Below are 21,682 nucleotides of genomic sequence, written 5' to 3'. Positions count from 1 at the left end.
TTCAAAGTATAAAAAAAAGTACCTTAACGAGACATCATAGAAACCCTGAACACACTGTAGGAGGGAGGTTGCAAGGAAGAGTATATATCCTATAATCTTTTCCAAACAGTGTGTGCAGCAGATTCCCAGTAAACTTACACACTGTTGCGGTAAACAGGATTTGTTGCTGCCATTGCAGAAAAACAATGAAATGTCAGAGGTTGGTCCAGAAATGTATTTCAAGGCATCCAAAACCCAACTTTGCTTATGGGGGGAAGACAAATAGGAGCAAACCATCAGGAAAACAGGACAGAAGCAAAGCAGGCAACAAAATGGTTTACATAGTTTCCACTGGATGAAAAGGAAGGTAGTGTTAAACATGTTGCTAAAGGGGCGCCTTGCACTGAAAAGTCAACCACTGAGATCATCTCAGACATCTATGATTAAATATGATTCATTTGAAGTTTCAATTCTGAGAATTTTACTTTCAGATGAAAGCAAAGATATATAGATAGATTAGACTTCTTTGTTTTCAATGGTGACACCTATAATACCGTTAAAGGACCAGTAACACCAAAAATGAAAGTGTTATAAATGATTGACAATATAATGTAGTGTTGTCCTGCACTTGTAAAACTGGTGTGTTTGCTTCAGAAACTCTACTATAGTTTATATAAACAAGCTGCTGCGTAGTCATGGGGCAGCCATTCAAGTACAGGATACACAATATATAATTTCTGAAGAATGCCATTGTATACTACAAAGCTTATCTGCTGTGTATCCTGTGCCTTTTCTCATTTTTCACTTTTGAATGGCTGCCCCATGTCTACACATCTAAACTATAGTAGAGTTTCAGAAGCAAACATACCAGCTTTACCGGTTCAGCACAACAGTATGTTATATTGTCATTCCTTTTAAACACTTTAATTTTTTGGTGTTACTGTTCCTTTAAGTTTGGGATGTAATAAAGCCCACTTCTACAGTGCAGCACAGGAGGAAGAGACCACGTAGCTCTGCCATATTTTATGCTCCTAGATATCACAAGTGTTTTTACTGCCATTGTGCTGAGTGCAGTGAAGTTAGTAGCTCTTCCTTTTCTGGCTGTTACTGGTACTCTCAGGAATATTTGCAAGTGCAGGCACCATTTAGTTCATTGGTTCTGGACCGGGGGGTCCAGGTATGAAGTATCCCTGAGCGGAACTATAGTGTATTGCTTACGATTGACTTTTTTGGGGGAAACAAGACTTTGAGAACTCAATGATCCATGTTTGTCTGGCCCTGAAACTAGCTATTTTTTCTGACTTTCCTGGATTTTCCCTCAATGTCATGTGCTCTTTATTACATAGTTATACAATATTTTTCTCTGTGCATATGTGTAGCTTTGCTGATCACACAATAGTAAACATGCATTATGTTCCTTATATTAAAATATAATAATGGGAGAAACGGTGTTGTGGCTGTCATATCAGTATGCCTTCAAACCTACAGGGATGTCCAGGACAATGCTATTCAAATTCGACACACAATTTACTACCTTGCAGTTCACACAGAATTTTACTGGTATAACTATTTTTTTAAAATGTAGTACTAGGAAAACTATATACATTTAAGAATATTTCTTTTAAAAGTTATGAATAATTTTCAGAGCTAATATTTGTTCCATGCGTTAGTTTTAACTTTTATGTCTTTTGTTTTACTCATCTTACTTACTAATCAGCTAATAGGTGGTTTGCCTAATGTACTCCCCGACACCATCTTTGGCAGCAAATTGTTACTTAGAAAGGTCCTCCTTAGAGAACGTGCTGTATTTGTCTCCATTTTGGTCCCAACTTAGGACTTGTATGCGGTTGCTGCTCCGACAGTCAGGAAGCTCTTTTGTCTCCTGCTTGTCGGCATGGCAGTGAAGGGTTAAATAGTTTCTCTCTTTTCACATGGGGCAAAACAACTCATTTACATGGGCTGTAAACCCAAATGTAACATTTTGCATAATGAAATAAATTTAATTCTAAGCAATTGTCCATTATACTTAAATGTTTCCATGATTTTAAAGATGTGTGTAAATATAAGTGATATTACAAGCACTACTGGTTCTGAGTAAATATTCATTAGAACAACTGAAGCAATGTTGCAGCAGTCACTTGTTTCCCAGCCAAGTTTGCATTTCCCACAATGCCTTGCACACTTCCATGATTCTTCTTTACAGGTCTTGCAAATTGCAGAACATGCAAGGCATTGTGGGAATTATAGGAGAGCGTACTACTTTAACGTTGTTTAAATGGTTTCTGTTTAAGGAACCAGCAGTGCAGGGAATGGCAACAAATAACTTTAAAATGATTGAACAGGTGTAAATAATGGGCATTGGAAAAATGCTGAGATTTAGATTTGCTTCCATGTGCAAAATGTTATTTTTAGGTTCATATCCACTTTAACGTTGTCTTGTAAAGGGAAACTTGGCATCATATCATGTTTCAGTTACTGACTAATTTTGGAATAAAAAACAAAAACAGAATCCTTAGTAGTAAACCTGTTATGGACGTTCCATGATGTCCAATCAGTAAGACAAGAATGGGTGGAAACAGAATAAAACGTATCTTAGAAAGGTCATTAAAAGAGCAGCATGAAACAAAGATTTCTGAACATGGTACATTATTGTGTTTCTGAGAACCTTATCTTGTGTTCTACTTTCTCCATTGCACTATAGTGTCCTTACTCAGTTCATTGTCAATGCGATTGTACAGATATAGGAAACCCTCAGTCAATGCTGAGGATTTGCAGTTACAAAACCACCTGTTTACCATAAGCTTGTCAGTTTCCAGCACTGTATGACAATGCTCTGCTTGTTTTCGATCATCTGTCCCCAGAGTATTAACATCTCTAGCTGTAACTTTACAAATATAAAGCATACTTTATATTTAGAGAGCTAAATGAAATAAAAAAAAATAATTTCTACATACCAGAAAGTATAAAATAATACAATCTTGCTTTTAGCAATGGAACGCCAGTGAAATCATATGTATATCTGAGACATGCAAAGGCCGTATCCAATAAGCATTCTTTTTACAGAATTCTACACCAATATCCTACTAAGCATGGGTAATACAAGATAAATACCCTGCATTTAAGATACCCTGTTCCACCAACATAATATGTACAGTACCCTTGAATAATAGTGTGGGGCATGCAGTATATTACAAAGAATTAAGATAGCTGTATGGGGAAACCTGAAACAATGCAACATGAAATTTAACAAAAATAAAGGCATGAAAATGATACATAGTTGTTATGATAGTGTATAACGTGCAGAGAAGTCCAATGGTAAATACTGCTATGTGTTTCTCATGTTATCTGCATGTAATGATATACCATCCTGTGGGTTGGACTGACTGCCAATCACTTTGATAGTCCCTTGAGCCCCAGTTTCCTCTTTCTTTAGTTTTTTGCTGACCTCACTGAGTGAAGGAGATTTCCCCATGTATTTATCTGCTGCTGGCTGCTGATCCTTTGATGGAGGAATTTTTCTAGGGTCTAAAACATCAAATACTCGTAGTCGTTCTGACTTGTTAGAAAGAGAAGTGCGGTCTTGTTGTTTGGAGACAGCAGATAAAGTACACTCATTTAAGGAGGTGCATATCCTGAAACCCGTGTCTATAGACAATGCTCGAATGCCTTCCTGCATTGAGTCAGATCTAGAAAGCTCAGATTTTTTTTGCCTTGAATTTTTCTCCTTTTTGTTTGTATGGTCATCTGAACTTTTTGATCCCGGCATGCTAAGCTTTACTGGTCCCAAGACGCTCTTAGCCATGGTTGCAATATGATATACCAATGGCTTTTTCTCACTGGACACAGGGTTGCTTGAAGAAACAGTACCTGTTTTTTGAGACAAGGTTGCTTCTGTGGAAACAGAGTTTATCCCCTTTAAAGTGCTTTGCTTTTCAGCAGGTTCCTGCTGCCGGTGCTCATTTACAATGGGCAAATATTGCACATAAGCATCTGATGCAGTACTGGTAGTTGTACAGGTTTTTCCTGCGGGGCAGTGTACTGCAACAGAATTGGAAGTGGTCTTTAGGCAAGATGACGAAAGTGCAGACTCTTTAGAGCCATTTTCGGGAACAGTCTCTTTCCAATTAGGTACCTCTAAATGATCTACTATGCTAATACAGCTACTTTTGCATGGCTGATGGAGATGTGACGTTGAAGAGCAGTCTGCTTCTTTTTGCACTAAACTATTTTGAGTGTTTTTCCTTTCAGTGCCTCTGCTTCCATGACTTGATTCTTGGAGTGGTTTACTTTGTATTTGCATAACATTTACCTCATGTTTCAAAACATTTTGTTGTTTTAGCATATTCATTTCTGCAGCAGGCATCGGGCAAGTGTGAGGGGCAAGGTTTGGACTACAAAAGGACACAATCCCTGCATGGTCAGGGAGATTTTGTGATGTGGTATCAATAACCTTACTAGAATTTTCTTTCACCTCACTCTTTCTCCTGTAACCTTGAGGCAGAAAAGAATCATCCTCAGTGCTACTCTTGCTCTGCATCTGGCAGGAATCTCTGCCACTGCTGAAGCCTGAAGCTGAAACTTTCTCATTTCTAAATGAAGATCTCTCTAACCCCCTCCCATCCTGACTATCCTCTGAGCCTTCATCAGTTTCATCCTCAGAAGAATCGACCTCTCGAATAGCCTCCTGTTTTTGAAGTGACTCCCTTCTTTCCACTCTATTGTGACGAATAGCACTGAGTTTTCTTGAAGGTTTCTGCAGAGTCCCTTTTTCTGCCAGTCCTACTTTGCCACGAGTGTTCTCACTTATAGACTCTGGCAAGCACTGCAAACTTAAGTCTCGATGCAATATTTCCTTTTTGAAATCTGAGTGAGAGATATCAAGACTGTGCTTCCGAGAAGCAGCCAGCTTCTTCTCAGAGGATAATGAACCAGATAACTTTTCTGCAGATTGTACCCTTTTCAGCAGAGGAGACCGTGGAGGTTCAGTACTTTTTGGTCTGGATATTTGCCTGACAAGTGGTGGAGAAGAGTGCAATTTGACAGGAAATGACTGCAGAATGTTGCAGTTTCCAAGAGTGTGTCCTGGAAGAGGTGAAGGTGAACGCTGTGGAGAGGTGGATTGAGAAATTGGAGAGGGTGTATGTGCCAATGGTGAAAGTGGAATATTCCCTGCAGATTTCCGACGAGGAGACCTGTATTGTCTTTGTAGCTTTGGAGCCAGCCCATGCAGGGAACTGGGTCGGATATGCCCAGAGCTGGCTGGAGAGTTAGGAACACTGGAGCTTGGGGAGCTGCTTTGGGAAGAATTACCACCAACTAGAAAAGGACAAAAAAATGAAAGATTAGTGCAAATCCTCTCTTTTATACAGTACTGTCAGAATCAACACATTTCTAGAAAACAGACAAAAGGCGAGAATCCATCACATAGTTATACCTGAGTGTGTAGAGTCTGGAGTAGATCTGTATGTCTGTGTAGGAGAGCGAGGGGACAGCACATGGGTTGGAGAGCCAGGCACACTTTCTCCAGAGGACAGGGAGCGGTTGAGAGAGGACAGGCTGCGACTGGTGTGAAGAAGTGATGCTTGCTTTGTGATTTTCCGGAATAAAGAACACTTTTTCTTGCTGTGCATAACAAAAAAGATTAAAAAAAAGATAAAAGAAATGGCCGATCAAAAACAAGAAGCAAGCTTGCGAAGTTAACTGCACACACACAAAAAATGCCCATGCATTACTTCATGCAAGTTATTCCAACAAAGATTTCTGCTTGTAGTTCGGAGTGCAGTTGACATTTAGCAGTTTATATGCCATTTGATAAGGACTATGAACTTGCCTCTCCTGCCCATCCTTTGGTTTGCTCTTCTTATTCCGGCGAGCCATTTTTGACTTGTAGCTAGCTTTTCTTGCTGGGCCAACTTTGATTGAAGTGTTCTCAAATGGGGTAGTGGATATAGAAACTTTGTTTCCACTCTGCCACACAAACATAATAAAACAAAATATGAATTTCTAGATACAATTATGGATAATAATGCAGTGATTCTAATTAAAAAGAAAAAGCATGAAAAGATAATGCAATTATTCAATGTTTTACAGTCTTTCATAAATCCTGTCTGTAGCCTTAATTGTCAATAGATCTTGGAAAGTACAGGTTATATACAGCAACTGAATCTTACCTATGCCAATCCCTCCACTAGCTTCCAATCTCTTCTCCAATCAAATTCTCCAATCTGCCCTAACAATGAAGTTACTCCTATATATAAACTGTGATTGCAAAATACACTTCTCCATGCAACTTAGGGGCAGTCGTCCGGGAGGGACATGTGTATACAAACAGTACAAGCCATTCAATTCATTCCTAAATGTCTGCAGTCACCTAAGCCAACTTAATCATTGTCACTTACTAACAAAAAGTCATATTTTAATATTCCTTTAAATGAGAGAATGTGTTTTCCATTTAGTCTAAAAGTAGATAAAAGGAAACTGGTGTTATATGTCTGGGTTGAGTGGTACCTTTAGGATGAGTTCCACAACTTCCGTGTGCACTAGCCCATGGACAGGCTCTCCATTGACATGGGTGATTAAATCACCTTCTCGTAGCCCAGCATCATGAGCTGGACCATCTTCTTCAACATGCTGCAAACAAGTGCATTGTAGAGTTAAGTAAAATTGAAGAAAAAAAAGTGTGTGTGTGTGTGTGTGTGTGAGATTCAAGCATTAGCCATGCCTTTGGTGAGATGAGTCATCAGAGGGAAATTGGGCAAGGTTTGGGTGCAGTTTGGCAAGTAACAGTTTAGGGTTGTCTTGAGGATGAAACATTTATGACCCACTCGTCACTACCTGATCCCTTCTAAGAGCATGCACAGGAAAGTAAGGACTGCAGAATAAAATGGTTTCCTCATGCTATTTAAAGAATAAAAAAATGTTTCACAGATATTGATGATTGCTACTATACGACTTATATTAAAATAACATGAAGCCATATTGTTAACCTAATGAGCAAGCATATACAGTATAATGAACCAAACATTATGGTTTCATCCAGAATATATAACCTGAAATCCAATGAATTGTAAATGAGGAGAGTGTATACAGATATACATTGTATAGGAAGCCGTCTTCATATTATTTATATATCTTTCAATATACGTACCCACACCATGTGATGAACAGTATAGACATCACTTTCTCCCATGTAGACACGAATTGCTCGTAGAGTGAACCCATATTTCTTTCCTGCACGATGTATGATGATTGGAGGTTTGAGGTGGTGGATAGCAGGGGAAAAATCTCTGCTTGGGGAAGAGTCACGTGAAGATGGGTTTGAAGATAAAGAATGTGGTGACATAGGGCTGGCCAAATGTGAATACGTATGGTAATCTGGAAGATATAAGTCATTTAAAAAAATGCATATTTTCGTTTAAAAAATGGTCTGCGACATCATAAAAATTTAAAAATTAGGGCAGTGCACATGCCTCTTCCAGAAAACAGGCACAAATGACCGAAATCAGTACTAAGGAGTTGCAGACTTTTTTGAACTATAAAGAGTCCAACCACACAAAGCAGGTTATACATCACTATTGACATAAATGGTAACATGACTGAATTCACCCACAAATAATTGTTTTTATGTAATATATATATATATATATATATATATATATATATATATATATATATATATATATATATATATATATATATATATATATATATATATATATATATATATATAAATAAATGGGCAGCCAAGTTTTAGTAAATTGCAGGTAAAACTTAGTCCCTTTGTAAAATGTATAATTAAGCAATAGAATTCTTAAAGGGATACTGTCATGGGAAAAAAAAAAATCAAAATGTATCAGTTCATAGTGCTGCTCCAGCAGAATTCTGCACTGAAATCCATTTCTCAAAAGAGCAAACAGATTTTTTTATATTCAATTTTGAAATCTGACATGGGGCTAGACATATTGTCAATTTCCCAGCTGCCCCAAGTCATGTGACTTGTGCTCTGATAAACCTCAATCACTCTTTACTGCTGTACTGCAAGTTGGAGTGATATCACCCCTCCCTTTTTTCCCCCAGCAGCCAAACATAAGAACAATGGGAAGGTAACCAGATAGCAGCTCCCTAACACAAGATAACAGCTGCCTGGTAGATCTAAGAACAGCACTCAATAGTAAAAACCCATGTCCCACTGAGACACATTCAGTTACATTGAGAAGGAAAATCAGCAGCCTGCCAGAAAGCATTTCTCTCCTAAAGTGCAGGCACAAGTCACATGACCAGGGGCAGCTGGGAAATTGACAAAATGTCGAGCCCCATGTCAGATTTCAAAATAGAATATAAAAAAAATCTGTTTGCTCTTTTGAGAAATGGATTTCAGTGCAGAATTCTGCTGGAGTAGCACTATTAACAGATGCGTTAATAGTGTTTTCCGATAATAGGATCCCTTTAATGAATCAGATGAAAATTGAGCATAGAACTGGCCAGATATGGGATGTTTGACGTAGTTGGCCAGCTTAAATATATTGCAATATATGGACAAACAATCCCTGTTTTGTTTAAAGGGCAAGGCATTTTTCAGTAGCAGTATGCACAAAATGTCTTAAATATATTGATAATGGGTTGAGTGCAGAGGACTCTATGTATTTTGTGGTCTCAGCCTCATTGCCTCATTGCACCCCCACCTAATGGGTTTTAAAAATTAGTGGTGAGCACAACTTTCCCTTGTTTTATATATATATATATATATATATATATATATATATATATTTTTTTTTTTTTTAACTAAATTTTAATTTATAAATAAAACAATATGCCAGCAGCATAAAATAATAAGAAGTCAGAAATATATTATTCCATAAAATCAGACATATCTGTATACTGAAATACTTTATTCAATTGATTTATAACTGAACTGACTTTTCTTCCCTCAGATATATTATATTCCCATGTGAATACTGCTGTACTGTATAATGTTGTGCTATATTAGTAGGAGGAGGGAATACTTACCAGAGGGGATCATAAGTGACAGGGCAGTAGCAGAGGCTGACTTGATGACTTTATTGACTGGTCTGGAGGTGCGTTTTTCTCCAGAATCCCCAGAGAGAAGCCTATGGCGCGCTCTTCTTACAGCTAAGTCGCTGATGGCTTTTGGCGAGGCAAATTCAGACATGTCTGTGCCAATGTGAATGTTGTGATCTGAGAAATCAGAGGTACTGCCAGCTGGTGAACACAACAAACAATTAGAGGAATTGCAAGTCTATTAAAATAGGAAATTTAAGTCTTTTGAAATATTGGATAGGAAACTGGTTACAGGATTGGGTACAGAGGGTGGTTGTTAATGGTACTCTACTTGGAGTATGTTACTATGTTATTATGTTACCTGCTTGCACAGAACCACTACATTAAAAGCAGACTTTAACTAATGATGCACTGATCTTAACTCACTTCTAGAGCAGGGGTCCCCAACCAAAATGTAAAAGGAGTTGGGGAGCAACACAACCATGATATCAATTCCTAGGGATGCCAAATAAGGGCTAGGATTGGCTATTTGGTAGCCTTTGTGTGGATTGTTAGCCTATAGGAGGCTCTGTTTGGCAGTACACCTTGTTTTTATTCAACCAAATCCTGCCACTAAACCAGAAATCTAAAAATAAGCGCCTGCTCTGAAGGCACTGGGAGCAACATAGATGGGGTTGGTGAGTAACATGTTGCTCACAAGCCACTGGTTGGGGATCACTGTTCAAGAGGGTGAAACAAACAGTTGGTACAAGCAAAATAATAATAAAAAAATAAAATAACTGCACTATATTGTGCTGTTTGGTTATATTATTATCCAAGTTTTGCAGGTTAATTACCAGTCAGTGTGGTTGAGCTGCTGATATTGCTTATGGTCGAAGAAGGTGTAGATGGCCCCAACTCATCATCTAGTTTCAGCTCTCTTTCCACTGGCTGCTGTAGGATAGGAAGGGTGTTGCCCTCTTTTGGAAGAGAAGATGGACTTGCTGTTGCATCCTGTTGAGACTGGCTTAGCTTCCTCTGTAAGTGCAATTCTTCTTCTGTGGAGATGGCAAAGCGAGGCATATCAACCAGAGCAGAGCAGCGCTTCCTGGCAGTAAGAGGAGGGCTGGAGTCACTTTCTGTGTGAGAGGACTCAGATGCAGACAGACGCTTGCGAAGGCTGAAGACAGAATAACAAAAACATGATTAAAAACCTTAACAAAATAACTAGAAAAACATAACACAATAGTTATATATTAAATAATCTTTATCAACAAGTTATTTATAAACAATACCTGCTTCACTTGATTATAAAAAAAAAAGTGGCCTGATGATACACTGTCCTAAAGTGCTATCGAGTTTTTTTTTGTGTGTGTGTCCATGAATACACGTGAATATACTTGAAAATATTTTTTTGGTCCCTAAGTTTGCCTAGGTGCAGTAACATATAGTAACCACATATGCGCATACAGGTATGGGATGTGTTATCTGGAAACCCGTTATCCAGAAAGCTCCGAACTATGGTGTGGCCGTCTCCTGTAGACTCCATTTTATCTAAATAATCTAAATTTTGAAAAATGATTTCCTTTTTCTCTGTAATAATAAAACAGTAGCTTGTACTTGATCCAAACTAAGATATAACTAATCCTTATTGGAAGCAAAACCAGCCTATTGGGTTTACTTAATGTTTAAAGGATTTTCTAGTAGACTTAAGGTATGAAGATCCAAATTACAGAAAGATCCGTTATTGGAAGACCCCGGTCCCTAGCATTCTGGGTAACATGTCCCATACCTGTATAGTGCACTTGGGCATACTTATTGCCTATTATTACATATGACAGTAGGATGTTGCACTGAATGTAAAATTTAGGGTTTGTGCTTTATTAGCATTGTCCCAGTGTTGCTGTGTTATAGTTCCATAGTGCGGTTTTGTGATTGAGCACTTGATGAAGGGGTTTGACCCCGAAACGTTTGCTTATTGATCTCACCGAAATAAAAAGAACACGATTTGAATTGAAGCAGAAGCATTGAAGTGAGTGTGCCATTTGTTACTATTTTTGTGGATATGTGATGAAAGCTCTTTAAGTGCAGCAGAGCTAACATTTGAGCACCTCTTTATCTTGATCTACACATAAGAAGGATAAAAGTTTAGCGGAAGAAAAAATTGACATTTTGTACCTACGGTTTTGTGATTGAACTAAAATATAAAACAAGGTTGGGTGATCACTTTATGCCTAATGGGTCATTTACCAACTCACAACAGGATGTGGCCTAAATTCATAATGTTCACATCCAGTTACTTTTTTTGTGTTTCTTGCTAATAACTTAGTATTACAATTATGTGCTTTTCTGAAGTATTAATTGTGAATAATGTTGTCACATGCAAACCAAAATCTTGCATACAGGTAATATATGTATTATATCTCTTACATTTCAGGGGATCCGATAACCCAGCCCCGGTCTCTGTTTTTCAGCCCACCCAGCAGATCCAACTTGTCTTCTTTTTCTTCACTCAGGCTGCGTTTAGTGGGTGGAGGAGTTCTTTCTTCATGAATGGAAAGGCGCTCCATACTGCTATAAACCTGCACCGTTTTACTGGATTAGACTTATTGTTTGAAAGAAAAAGGCGTGGGAGCATTGTACAGAATAAGAAACGATGAAACGGCATTATTGAATCTTCAGTTACTATATGCTACAGTACTTTTCAGCTCAAGCACCATAGCACCTGTTCAGTATAAGTGAGGAAATGAATCACTAACTTAACCTTATAATTTACGTTCCTTACCTTTCCTCCCATCCCTCCTAATCATGCAAAAATCGTAATATTTGTTCTAGCAAATAAAGCAATAACTGTGCATTTTTCCTATTGTCTTTAACTATGTTAAAGATAAAAAAAAGGAGCCCCTATTCTATTTACAAATCCTGACAAAAACAAGTGGGCCATTACACAAACACACCAAAGATTTTTTTTTCATTTACATTTTTTTAATTTCAGAATGTTTTCATAAACAAGATCCCTGTAAATAGTTATAGTCCGAGATGATCAATTAAAGTGGTAGGTCGCGTTTTGCATTTCAATCTTCTAATAATAAACTATGATTTAAGTGCACCCTTACATGTTTTCCAGGAGCTGTTCAGTAAATGGGAAAGGGGGGGTTGGTAACTCAAAATACAAATAATTAGCCAACAGATAATTTATATAATAATATGTGGACGATTCAAGAATTTTAGCAAATTGATGGTGCTAAAAAATGTATTTTTATATAAAACAATATTTTACACATGGGATGTTTTTTGTGGACAATTTTTGTAGACGCTACCAATGTTCAGGGGTACAGTTATGTGATACGTGTATTAACGGCAGCAGCAGCATCCTTAGCCCTTACTGAGCATGCTCTCTTTACCCCATTTAAATTTTTAAAAAAAGTGATCCCAGTAACAGATACACAAACCTGCTTCAGTCTGAAGCGAAACCAATAATTTTCATTGGGATGCATCTGCAATGCAGCAAGGTACCCCAAATAGTTACAGTACTGGTGTATTCTTTCCTTGTGAGTGAGCAGGACAGACATTCTAATAATTAACGGGGAACTATCGCAAAAATGAAAATTTAATATAAGCTTCAGCATACTGTAATAAAAAACAATCGATTAAATATTCAGTGCCATTTCTGAAATAATCAAGTTTATCTTCCTCTCTCAGCATCTGTTTCTACTGATTCTGTCTTCATTCAGGAGTTGGGTGTCAGATGAATGATCCAATATATCTTATAGGGGGGCTCCTTTTGCCTAGAAGATGTATTAGTGCTCATACTATTAAAATCATGTCTCTCTACATGCAGACTTTGTGCAAAAGGCAGTTATTTTGTTAGATTTTGTTTGTATTGGAATCAGTTATTTGAGTGAGATCTAATTAGGGATGCACCCAATCCACTTTTTTGGATTAAGCCGAACCCCCGAATCCTTCACGAAGGATTCGGCCGAATACCGAACCGAATCCTAATTTGCATATGTAAATTAGGGGTGGGAAGGGGAAAACATTTTTTACTTCCTTGTTTTCTGACAAAAAGTCACGCAATTTCCCTCCCCGCCCCTAATTTGCATATGCAAATTAGGATTCGGTTCGGCTGGGCAGAAGGATTCGGCCGAATCCGAATCTTGCTGAAAAAGGCCGAATCCTGGCCGAATCCCGAACCGAATCCTGGATTCGGTGCATCCCTAGATCTAATACATCTGCGAGGAAAGGAGCCTCCCCTAAAAAGATATATTGGATCATTGATCTGACACCCAGCTACTGTATGAAGACAGAATGAAGAGAAACAGATGCCGAGAGAGGAATAGTTAACATAAACTTTATTTCAGAAAAAATGCAAAATTTTTAATTGATTGCATTTAGAAAGTTTCTTACTTCAGTATGAGAAAGCTTATATAAATTTTCGTTTTCGTAATAGTTCCCCCTTTAAGATGTGGATGTGGAGGAACTAGTAAAACAAATGTTGGCAACAGAGGGCTGTAACAGGAGTGTGGTGGCACATCACCAACACAGTTTATCTAATTTGTCTCTTTATGATACACTCAATCTTGTATTCATAAACTTTATACTCCCCCTGAGAGTGACATGTGCACTATGGGAATGTGATATGCCATGAGACATTAGAATAGTCCTGTATAAATAGGCCTTACCCTGCTGATCTACCCTAAAATCAACTAAATGTATCTGTGTACACCACACATTTTAAAATGTATAAATATGTTCCAGATTTACCTTGCTAAATCGAGGGGAACATGATGAAAACTGTCTGATCTCTACTCGTTCTTCATCATTAGTGTCTTCCTCCTCTTCAGAATCCATGTGCTGATATCTTTCTGAACGGGCTGTGTGATTAAAAGTTAGTCAGTGTGTGTACATATTTAATGAGTTTAGACAATAACCACAGATATTGTAGATAAAAATATTTTTTTTTAAGTGAATGTCAACATTTTTTAAGCACATAAATGTATCAAGCAAATCTGTGCTATTATCAGATACAACTACTACTACTTCAAAAGGTAGGAACAGATATAGGATAAAGCATGCAGTATGTGGAGTGTGAATAGTGTATCTGGGTTTCTATATAATCTGTGTTTAGCATTAGAAAGCAACTAGGAGATGTAAATTATTACAATAGTATTTAAAACTCATTTATTAGCATGGGAATCTGCAGTGTGCCCAGTTTTTGCATACTCAAAGTTATTTAGCCTTAATATTCACCTTTGTATTAACTTTAAGAATGATGCAGAGAGCAACATTCTGAGACTATTTGCGATTGGTTTTTATTTTTTAATATTTGTGGCTTTTGAGTTTTTCAGCTTTTTATTCAGAAGCTCTGTTTGGAATTTCACCAATCTTGTTGCTAGGGTCAAAATTACCCTAGCAACCATGCACTGATTTGAATGAGAGACTGGGAAATATATAGGAAGATGAGTAATAAAAAGTATCAGAGAGCATTTGTTGTTTTAGAAGGGGTCAATGACCCCCATTTGTAGCTGAAAAGAGTCAGAAACTGCAGACAGCTAAGAAGAATGAAAGTTTTTTCTTACTGTCAAAATAACTGGTGTCATCTTCAGATTCTAGCTGGGGAATGAACTCTGCTTTTTGCCGCAGCAGGCCATTCCAGTCCAAGTTTTTGAAAAAGCGATGCTGTTTAACCTCAATTGCGCTTCCTAGAGAATAAAAATCATCGTTATATGTTTTTATGTGGCCTCGGTTTTTGGAAACTGGCCCAGTGCAACTAAACCAGACCTGTTCCTAGTCTCTCCAAGGGGTTTTGCCGAAGAAGTCTGGATATAAGATCTTGAGCATCTGCAGGCAAAGCGTCATCTCCATCTGGCCAGGCAATTTCATCTGTTAAATAATAAAACCACATATAACAGTACAATCACGTGAGTGGTGTAATATTTACACTTATGGCATTATATAACCAATAAATCATTCTGTAAATATGTTTTTAAAACGGCAATGAATGATACAGAACGATTCCGCTATTCATCCATCTGATCCAATCTCTTTCCAAGATGCTTGTTGGAGAAGATGAGGGCCCCATTTATAGTTAACCATTACCGTCTCTATCATTTATTCAATTCTGTACTTGTATACAGTATATCTGTGTAGAAAATCACATTGTTTTACAGATGGTACAATAATTCCTAATAGATTCTCCAAATCTAAGTCTACATATACATATTTCAATACACTGTAATAACAAAGTACAGTACACTAATCCAAAGTCAAGATGGAATGTGAGTTTATTTTAAACACTTAATATTTTACAGCCAAATAAACTCTCACAATGGTGAATTTAGTTTTTAAAAAAAACAACAACAAAGAAATATACTTACCGCTGATGACCTGTCCAAACAATTCTTCTGCTGTATCACCAAAGAAAGGAACGCAACCAACTAAAAATTCATAAAGAATGATGCCCATAGCCCACCAGTCCACAGGTTTCCCATATCCCTGCCTCAGGATGACTTCTGGTGCAATGTATTCTGGGGTCCCACACACCTGTAGGAAGAAAGAAAAATCTTTATAGGGAATTTTATTAAAAATAATGATTAAAGTATAAAAAAAAAAAATCAGATGACCATTCTCTGCTCTTTTCTAAGAGGAGCATCATCAAAAGATGTTCCTCTCATTCTAAAATGTTCTCCTTACAGTCTTCCAACAAGCACATGGTTCTGTTTCCGTTTCAATTTACTAGCAGCATAGAAACGGCTTTTATCAAGAAAACTAGTGCTTAGTAGAGATCTCGGAGCAAAATATGGGGGAAGCTAATTTATGTAGTAAACAACAAGTGCAGTTGCCAATACCAATCAATCTGCAATTCGTTTTGAATATTCTATTAGAATATTCTATTGGAGATTGAAAAATTGAAGCAAAGATCTAAATGGTGGTTACCTGTACTTAAAAGGATAAGGAAAGGCTAAAATTGAGTAAGCTTTATCAGAAAGGTCTATATAAATACACCAGTGAAGCCTCAAAGTAATGCTGCACTGAGTCCTCTGTCAAAAGAAACACAGCTTTACTTTCCTTCTATTGTGTACACATGGGCTTCTGTATCAGGCTTCCTGTTTTCAGCACAAACCTCCAGGGCTAGGGCTTGAGCATGCTCAGTTTGCTCCTCTCTCCCTTTCCCTGCTGTAATCTGAGCCTAGAGCTATAAATGAGCAGGGAGAGACTCAGGCATGAAGTGATGTCACACCAAGTTAATATGGCAGCTGCTATCCTAAACAAACAGAGAGAGCTTCTAGGGCTGTATGGTAAAGCATTCTGCAGAAAAAATATAGTTTTATAGCTTGCACTATTGTGGCTAATCTATTGGCAATACGCTGCTTCAGTAGCTTTCCTTCTGCTTTAAGCTCTCCTGTATGTTACGGACAACTTTCACTAGCCAAAGCTGCAGATCAGTTGCAATGTACATTTAGATCTAAACCAAGATAAAATCTTTACCTGCTGCTCCTGCTTACCTGTTTATCCAAAAATTCTCTTGTGTCCTTTTCAATATGACCTTCATAAAGGTTTGTGGTTAGACTCATGAGCCCAATTTTAGAGAGACCAAAATCTGTAAGCTTGATGTGTCCCATTGAGGTGATTAGGAGGCTGCAATTATAGTTTAAATGATATGTGTTAATATGGCAAATTAAACACATTTATTGTTCTGTTTTTCCTTTTATTCTTCAGTCTAGCAGTGCACTTACACATAATAAGGCAGAGCAGCAGAACTAAAGGACTTAAAAATATCTGTTAAACATCGCACAAACAAATACAAGCCAAGATGTTCTAATTATTTTATGAATAGTTTAAAATACTCTGCAATGTATTCTCTTGCTACTGTAACGATCCTTGTTGAAAGATGTTTGTTCTTTACAATAAAGCTCTTGTTGGAAATGCAAAAAACATCTTTGGGACCAATGAAAGACTGGTTTGTTTATTTTGAGTTTAATAGAATATATTTAGCTGTATGATGGTGGACTGCACACGGCTAATTGTGTCACTTTTACAGACAAACCAAAAAAACAATAAACTCCGAATATGTAACTGTTTTGTTTTTGTGGGTAATTATGCAGCAAAGTATTCAGTTTTGATAAAGGGTAAGGACTCCCTCCCCCTCCACCACTCTCTATTTGACTCGGTTAAGGTTGCCATACACAGGCCGATAAAAGCTGCAGACAGACCGAGTCGATTAGATTCTGTTGGACAGTACAGATTAGTTATTAAAGACATTTTATATTAAAGAAGAATTACATAACATAGGCTTTTCTATTTGAAGCAGAATAGTATATTAGTGACCCACTTTGAAAACAAACATTTCTTTGATATTTTGCAGTTTATGGAGGATTTTGGCTGCACTGGCTCTAATATTATGCCTGAGGGTTGCTGTGCTATTTAGCTGTGCTATTGAGATCTTCTCCAATAAGGCTCTGCTTTACATATCCTGTGCCCCTAGACAGTCAAAGGAAGGTTATACCAACTTCTACATAATGACTTTTCAAGAGCACCTGGCAAATTAAACTGCATTCTGTTTGCCATTCATGTGGACCCAATTTTGCCCTTACTGTAAGCTTTGTGTTCATTAATGCAGAAATTATATTTAAGAATATTTCTATCATATTAAAGTTTCTTTTAAACGAAGTTCTTGAAGTACATACTTATCTGGTTTGAGATCTCGGTGAACGATTCCATAATTATGAAGGTATTCTAGCGCTAGCACAGTCTCTGCAAAATACATTCTAGCCATTTCAACTGGAAGGGCACCAATACTTTTCAGAAGGGTGGCACAATCTCCTCCTGTAAAAAAAAACAAAAAAAACAGTGCAACTACAAATGATAATTAGCTCCAGATGAAACTGACCTAAATGTGTTATATGATGCATATTTTAAGGGATTGGCTGCTATTTTCTAATATGTGCAGTGAACACAACCCTGAAATGTGAGCCTTTTTGATAGAAATGTTTTTTGACATCCTTTATTCTATTTTTCTAATTACACTGGGCTGATCTAAATGCTCAGGAAAATGTAGGTCCCCCAATCTACCTCTCTTGGGTACTCAGCCGGTAGGGTGCTCTTCCTACATGCTGGAAGAAGCAAATGCATACAGACCGTCCAGTTTGGGAATGCATGAGAGGCCATTGTGAGAACTCATAGAGCAGCCCTATTAAAACAGTCAATGCAAATAGCTGTCTTGGAGTTTGCTACAACCCCCATATAGCGGTGCCGTACTCACAAGCTGAAAAACAATTCGAGGCCCATAATGATACACGATTAAGCATACCTTCCACATACTCCATGACCATACATAGGTGCCTCTTCGTCTCAAAAGAACAAAACATGCTGACTACAAATGGATTTTCAGCAAAAGTGAGAATATCCCTCTCTACAAAGGCTTGTTGGATCTGGTTTCTAAGGATTAAATTTTGCTTGTTGATCTTCTTCATTGCAAACCGCTGCCTTGTTTCCTTGTGTCGTACTAAATACACCGCTCTTTGTGGAAAAAACAAAAAATATACACACATTAAGTCCATATAAATTATTACGAGTGGATAGTTATCAGTGCTGCTACCCATTACATTTCTAAAAATATTTGGGAAACTAGTTCTCAGCTCATAACAAGTAAAACCAAATACATTCTATAGGAAGATGATAATGATTTTTGTGGGGAAGGGATAAAAAAGCACGACTATTATTTCTGCCCTACTCTTAGGGAGAACTAACAGACATAACGATCAGGAGAATCTCTATTTAGCATCTACCATACTGTCTTGTGCCTGATGATGCTGCACTGGGCACTTTGCTAGTGTCTCTCTACTCACACATAGGATTCTTTTTCTTTATATGAGAAGTGGGACCTGTGTTGTGTGTTTTTTTACACATTTTTCTCTCTCTTAATAACTATGTTGATAGAGTCTAGCTATGACCTAATATTATTAATTGTTTAATAAAGCACTCCAGTTCCGCTCATTTGCAAATTTTCTCAGGAAATTTTACATATTGCAAATAAAACCAGCAACACTGGGATTTCATGATATCCTTGATAAAGGTCATAATAAGGACTGAAAGGGCACACACTAACAGTTGTAATCACCTGGGTGCCTTGTTGTAGTTCAAGACAAACTTAAGAAGGAGCAAGCACTCACAGGAATAGTAAAAAAAACTAAATATTCGTTATTCAGCAGGTGAAATCAACATTTTCACAGAATTCCGTGAGTGCTCGTTCAGAAGTGAATATCTATTTTCCCAGATCATAATCATCATTTACCCATAAGCTCCATTGCTGATCAGTTTAATGTTTTCAAACTGCTCTTCTGAGGGTGTTTTCTTTGGTTGAATTACAGTAGCACCAATGCGACCCTAAAAAATAAAGGAACCACTGTTATGCTTAACAGCATTTTTTCGGACGATGCTGCATAAAGAAATTTTTTAAGGGCAGTTAAAAATCTAGTCCTGTACATGAATACACCTGGAAAATAACTGACCTTTGCTACATCGTTTTAAGTGAACAGAAACAAATTCTAGTTTAAATAACTTTAAAAATATTGAAAATATTCAATAAATCTAAATCACAGATAATTTGAAGGTGAACTGCCCTTTGTAAGGCAACAATACTACACTGTTTTTTTTAGTAACTTATCTATATTATTATTAGTTGGTCTAGCAGTCTCTTTAGTATTACAATTGCGTTTATATTTTTACAAATGCTTTTATACAGGCATGGGATCCGTTATCCGGAAACCCGTTATCCAGAAAGATCTGAACTATGGAAAGGCCATCTCCCATACACTCCATTTTATCCAAATAATCCAAATATTTAAAAATTATTTACTTTTCCTCTGTAAGAATAGAACAGTATCTTGTACATAATACCAACTAAGATACTGTATGATTATTCCTAATTGGAAGCTGAATCAGCCTATTGAATTTTTTTAATATTCACATGATTTTCTAGTAAACGCAAGATCCAAATTGCGGTAAGATCCATTATCCGGAAAGCCCCGGGTCCCGAGCATTCTGGATAACAGGTTCCATACGCGTAAAAGGTGACCCTTATTGCTGTAGATTAATTCAAGATCAGGGCACAATAGAGATTCTGAGTGCTCACTCTTACTCCAGCTCTGACTTCTTGTTCAAAGCTAATATCAGTTTATACCATTAACTCTGTGAACAAATGGAAGTATAGGTTCTATTCCTGGTAATAACTCCTCCTCGTGAACCAACATACTTAAAACTCTTTAGGGCAGGTACTTGCTGTCCTTATAGGGCTAGTCCACACGGGGAGATAGCGACGCGTTTGCGGTCGCGGCGACAAAGCGCCGCGACCGGCGCAGGCGACAGTTTTGTATGGGCGCCTATGTAAAAACGCCTGTGCTAACCACACGAGGCGATGCGCTTTTCAACAGTCGCCTGAAAATGCCTCTTTCAGGCGACTGTTGAAAAGCGCATCGCCTCGTGTGGTTAGCACAGGCGTTTTTACATAGGCGCCCATACAAAACTGTCGCCTGCGCCGGTCGCGGCGACTGTCGCGGCGCTTTGTCGCCGCGACCGCAAACGCGTCGCTATCTCCCCATGTGGACTAGCCCATATGTACTGTACAGAGTGATTTGTGTATAAGAGCACAAAACACAAATACTAGGCTGGTATTAAGAAGAAAAAATAAATTTTGTTAAAAGATGCTTTGATTGGCTACTTTACCTCAACACAATCAGCAATCTCGGGAGTATCTGTATTACTGCTGTCATAACTATTCAGCTGGGCAATTTCTGGAAAAAAAAATTAACTAGATTGAAAAAACTCCAAAAACCAAAATAATGCGTTATTGATTCAGTAACATCCTGGGATATATGAAAACAGAATAATATATATTTATGCAGTTTGAGATGAGTAGTGTTGAAAAGACAATAATAATTCTGTAGGTTGTAGCGTCTTACTCCTGGAATAGTGCTATGACTTTTTGCAGCCTGTAAGTCAAATCACAAAATGAGTTGCTCTTCTTCTGACTGTCAGAAAGGGAATGGATATCACAAGCAGTATGTGTAAGGAATAGGTGCTCACACAGCAGCTACCAGCTCATGGTGCACATAAAAATAGCAAGACAAATACAACCAAGCCACATAAAGTTAGTTGGATCTCTAAAGTAACATTCATTGGAGCTGCTAAGAACATTCCTCATTCATTGTCTCCACTGACAGTGGCCTAGTGTGTTTTACTTTTTAATGACCAGGTGATCTTATGGGAGACATACTCTGGTCTATAAACACTACTGCATTACCAGATCCTGTTTGCAAATGAAATGGACTCATAGGTGGAGAATAATTAGTAGGGAGGCATTATCAACTACTATATACACATACAAAAATAAGCTCTAGGACATTCTTAAATTGATAGCCTCCTCCCTCTTCCTTGAATAGATTTGAAACAAGGAACTTAAAGGGGAAGGAAAGGCTAAAATTAAGTAAGCTTTAGCGGAAAGGTCTATATAAACACACCAGTAAACTCTCAATGTAATGCTGCTCTGAGTCCTCTGTCAAAAGAAACATCATTTCATTCATTCTATTGTGTACACATGGGCTTCTGTATCAGAACTTCCTGTTTTCAGCTTAAACCTCCAGGGCTAGGGCTTGAGCATGCTCAGTTTGCTCCTCCCTCTCACCCCTCCCTTCAGTAATCTGATCCC

General features: G+C 37.7%; 1 protein-coding gene across 6 annotated transcripts in view; it reads right to left on the bottom strand.

Moving 5' to 3' along the window:
- Window positions 1-1,221: 1,221 nt before the first annotated feature.
- mast2.S (microtubule associated serine/threonine kinase 2 S homeolog) overlaps window positions 1,222-21,682 on the bottom strand; it is a 131,928-nt gene continuing 111,467 nt past the window's right edge. For all 6 annotated transcript variants that reach the window (XM_018260860.2, XM_041561449.1, XM_018260861.2 and 3 more), the window contains 17 exons: window positions 20,701-20,768; window positions 19,271-19,362; window positions 18,287-18,495; window positions 17,664-17,802; window positions 16,482-16,614; window positions 15,354-15,519; window positions 14,758-14,859; window positions 14,556-14,678; window positions 13,741-13,850; window positions 11,407-11,558; window positions 9,834-10,156; window positions 8,986-9,198; window positions 7,127-7,353; window positions 6,487-6,609; window positions 5,810-5,946; window positions 5,414-5,601; window positions 1,222-5,295 (listed from right to left, as the gene is read on the bottom strand). In XM_018260860.2, the coding sequence (XP_018116349.1) occupies window positions 3,305-5,295; window positions 5,414-5,601; window positions 5,810-5,946; window positions 6,487-6,609; window positions 7,127-7,353; window positions 8,986-9,198; window positions 9,834-10,156; window positions 11,407-11,558; window positions 13,741-13,850; window positions 14,556-14,678; window positions 14,758-14,859; window positions 15,354-15,519; window positions 16,482-16,614; window positions 17,664-17,802; window positions 18,287-18,495; window positions 19,271-19,362; window positions 20,701-20,768 (4,496 nt within the window). In that variant the 3' untranslated portion in view covers window positions 1,222-3,304. The remainder of the gene's footprint in view (window positions 5,296-5,413; window positions 5,602-5,809; window positions 5,947-6,486; window positions 6,610-7,126; window positions 7,354-8,985; window positions 9,199-9,833; window positions 10,157-11,406; window positions 11,559-13,740; window positions 13,851-14,555; window positions 14,679-14,757; window positions 14,860-15,353; window positions 15,520-16,481; window positions 16,615-17,663; window positions 17,803-18,286; window positions 18,496-19,270; window positions 19,363-20,700; window positions 20,769-21,682) is intronic.

Source organism: Xenopus laevis, chromosome 4S (genome assembly GCF_017654675.1).
Source record: "Xenopus laevis strain J_2021 chromosome 4S, Xenopus_laevis_v10.1, whole genome shotgun sequence".
Classification (NCBI taxonomy): Eukaryota; Metazoa; Chordata; class Amphibia; order Anura; family Pipidae; genus Xenopus; species Xenopus laevis.
This window is presented reverse-complemented; position numbering and strand designations above follow the sequence as displayed.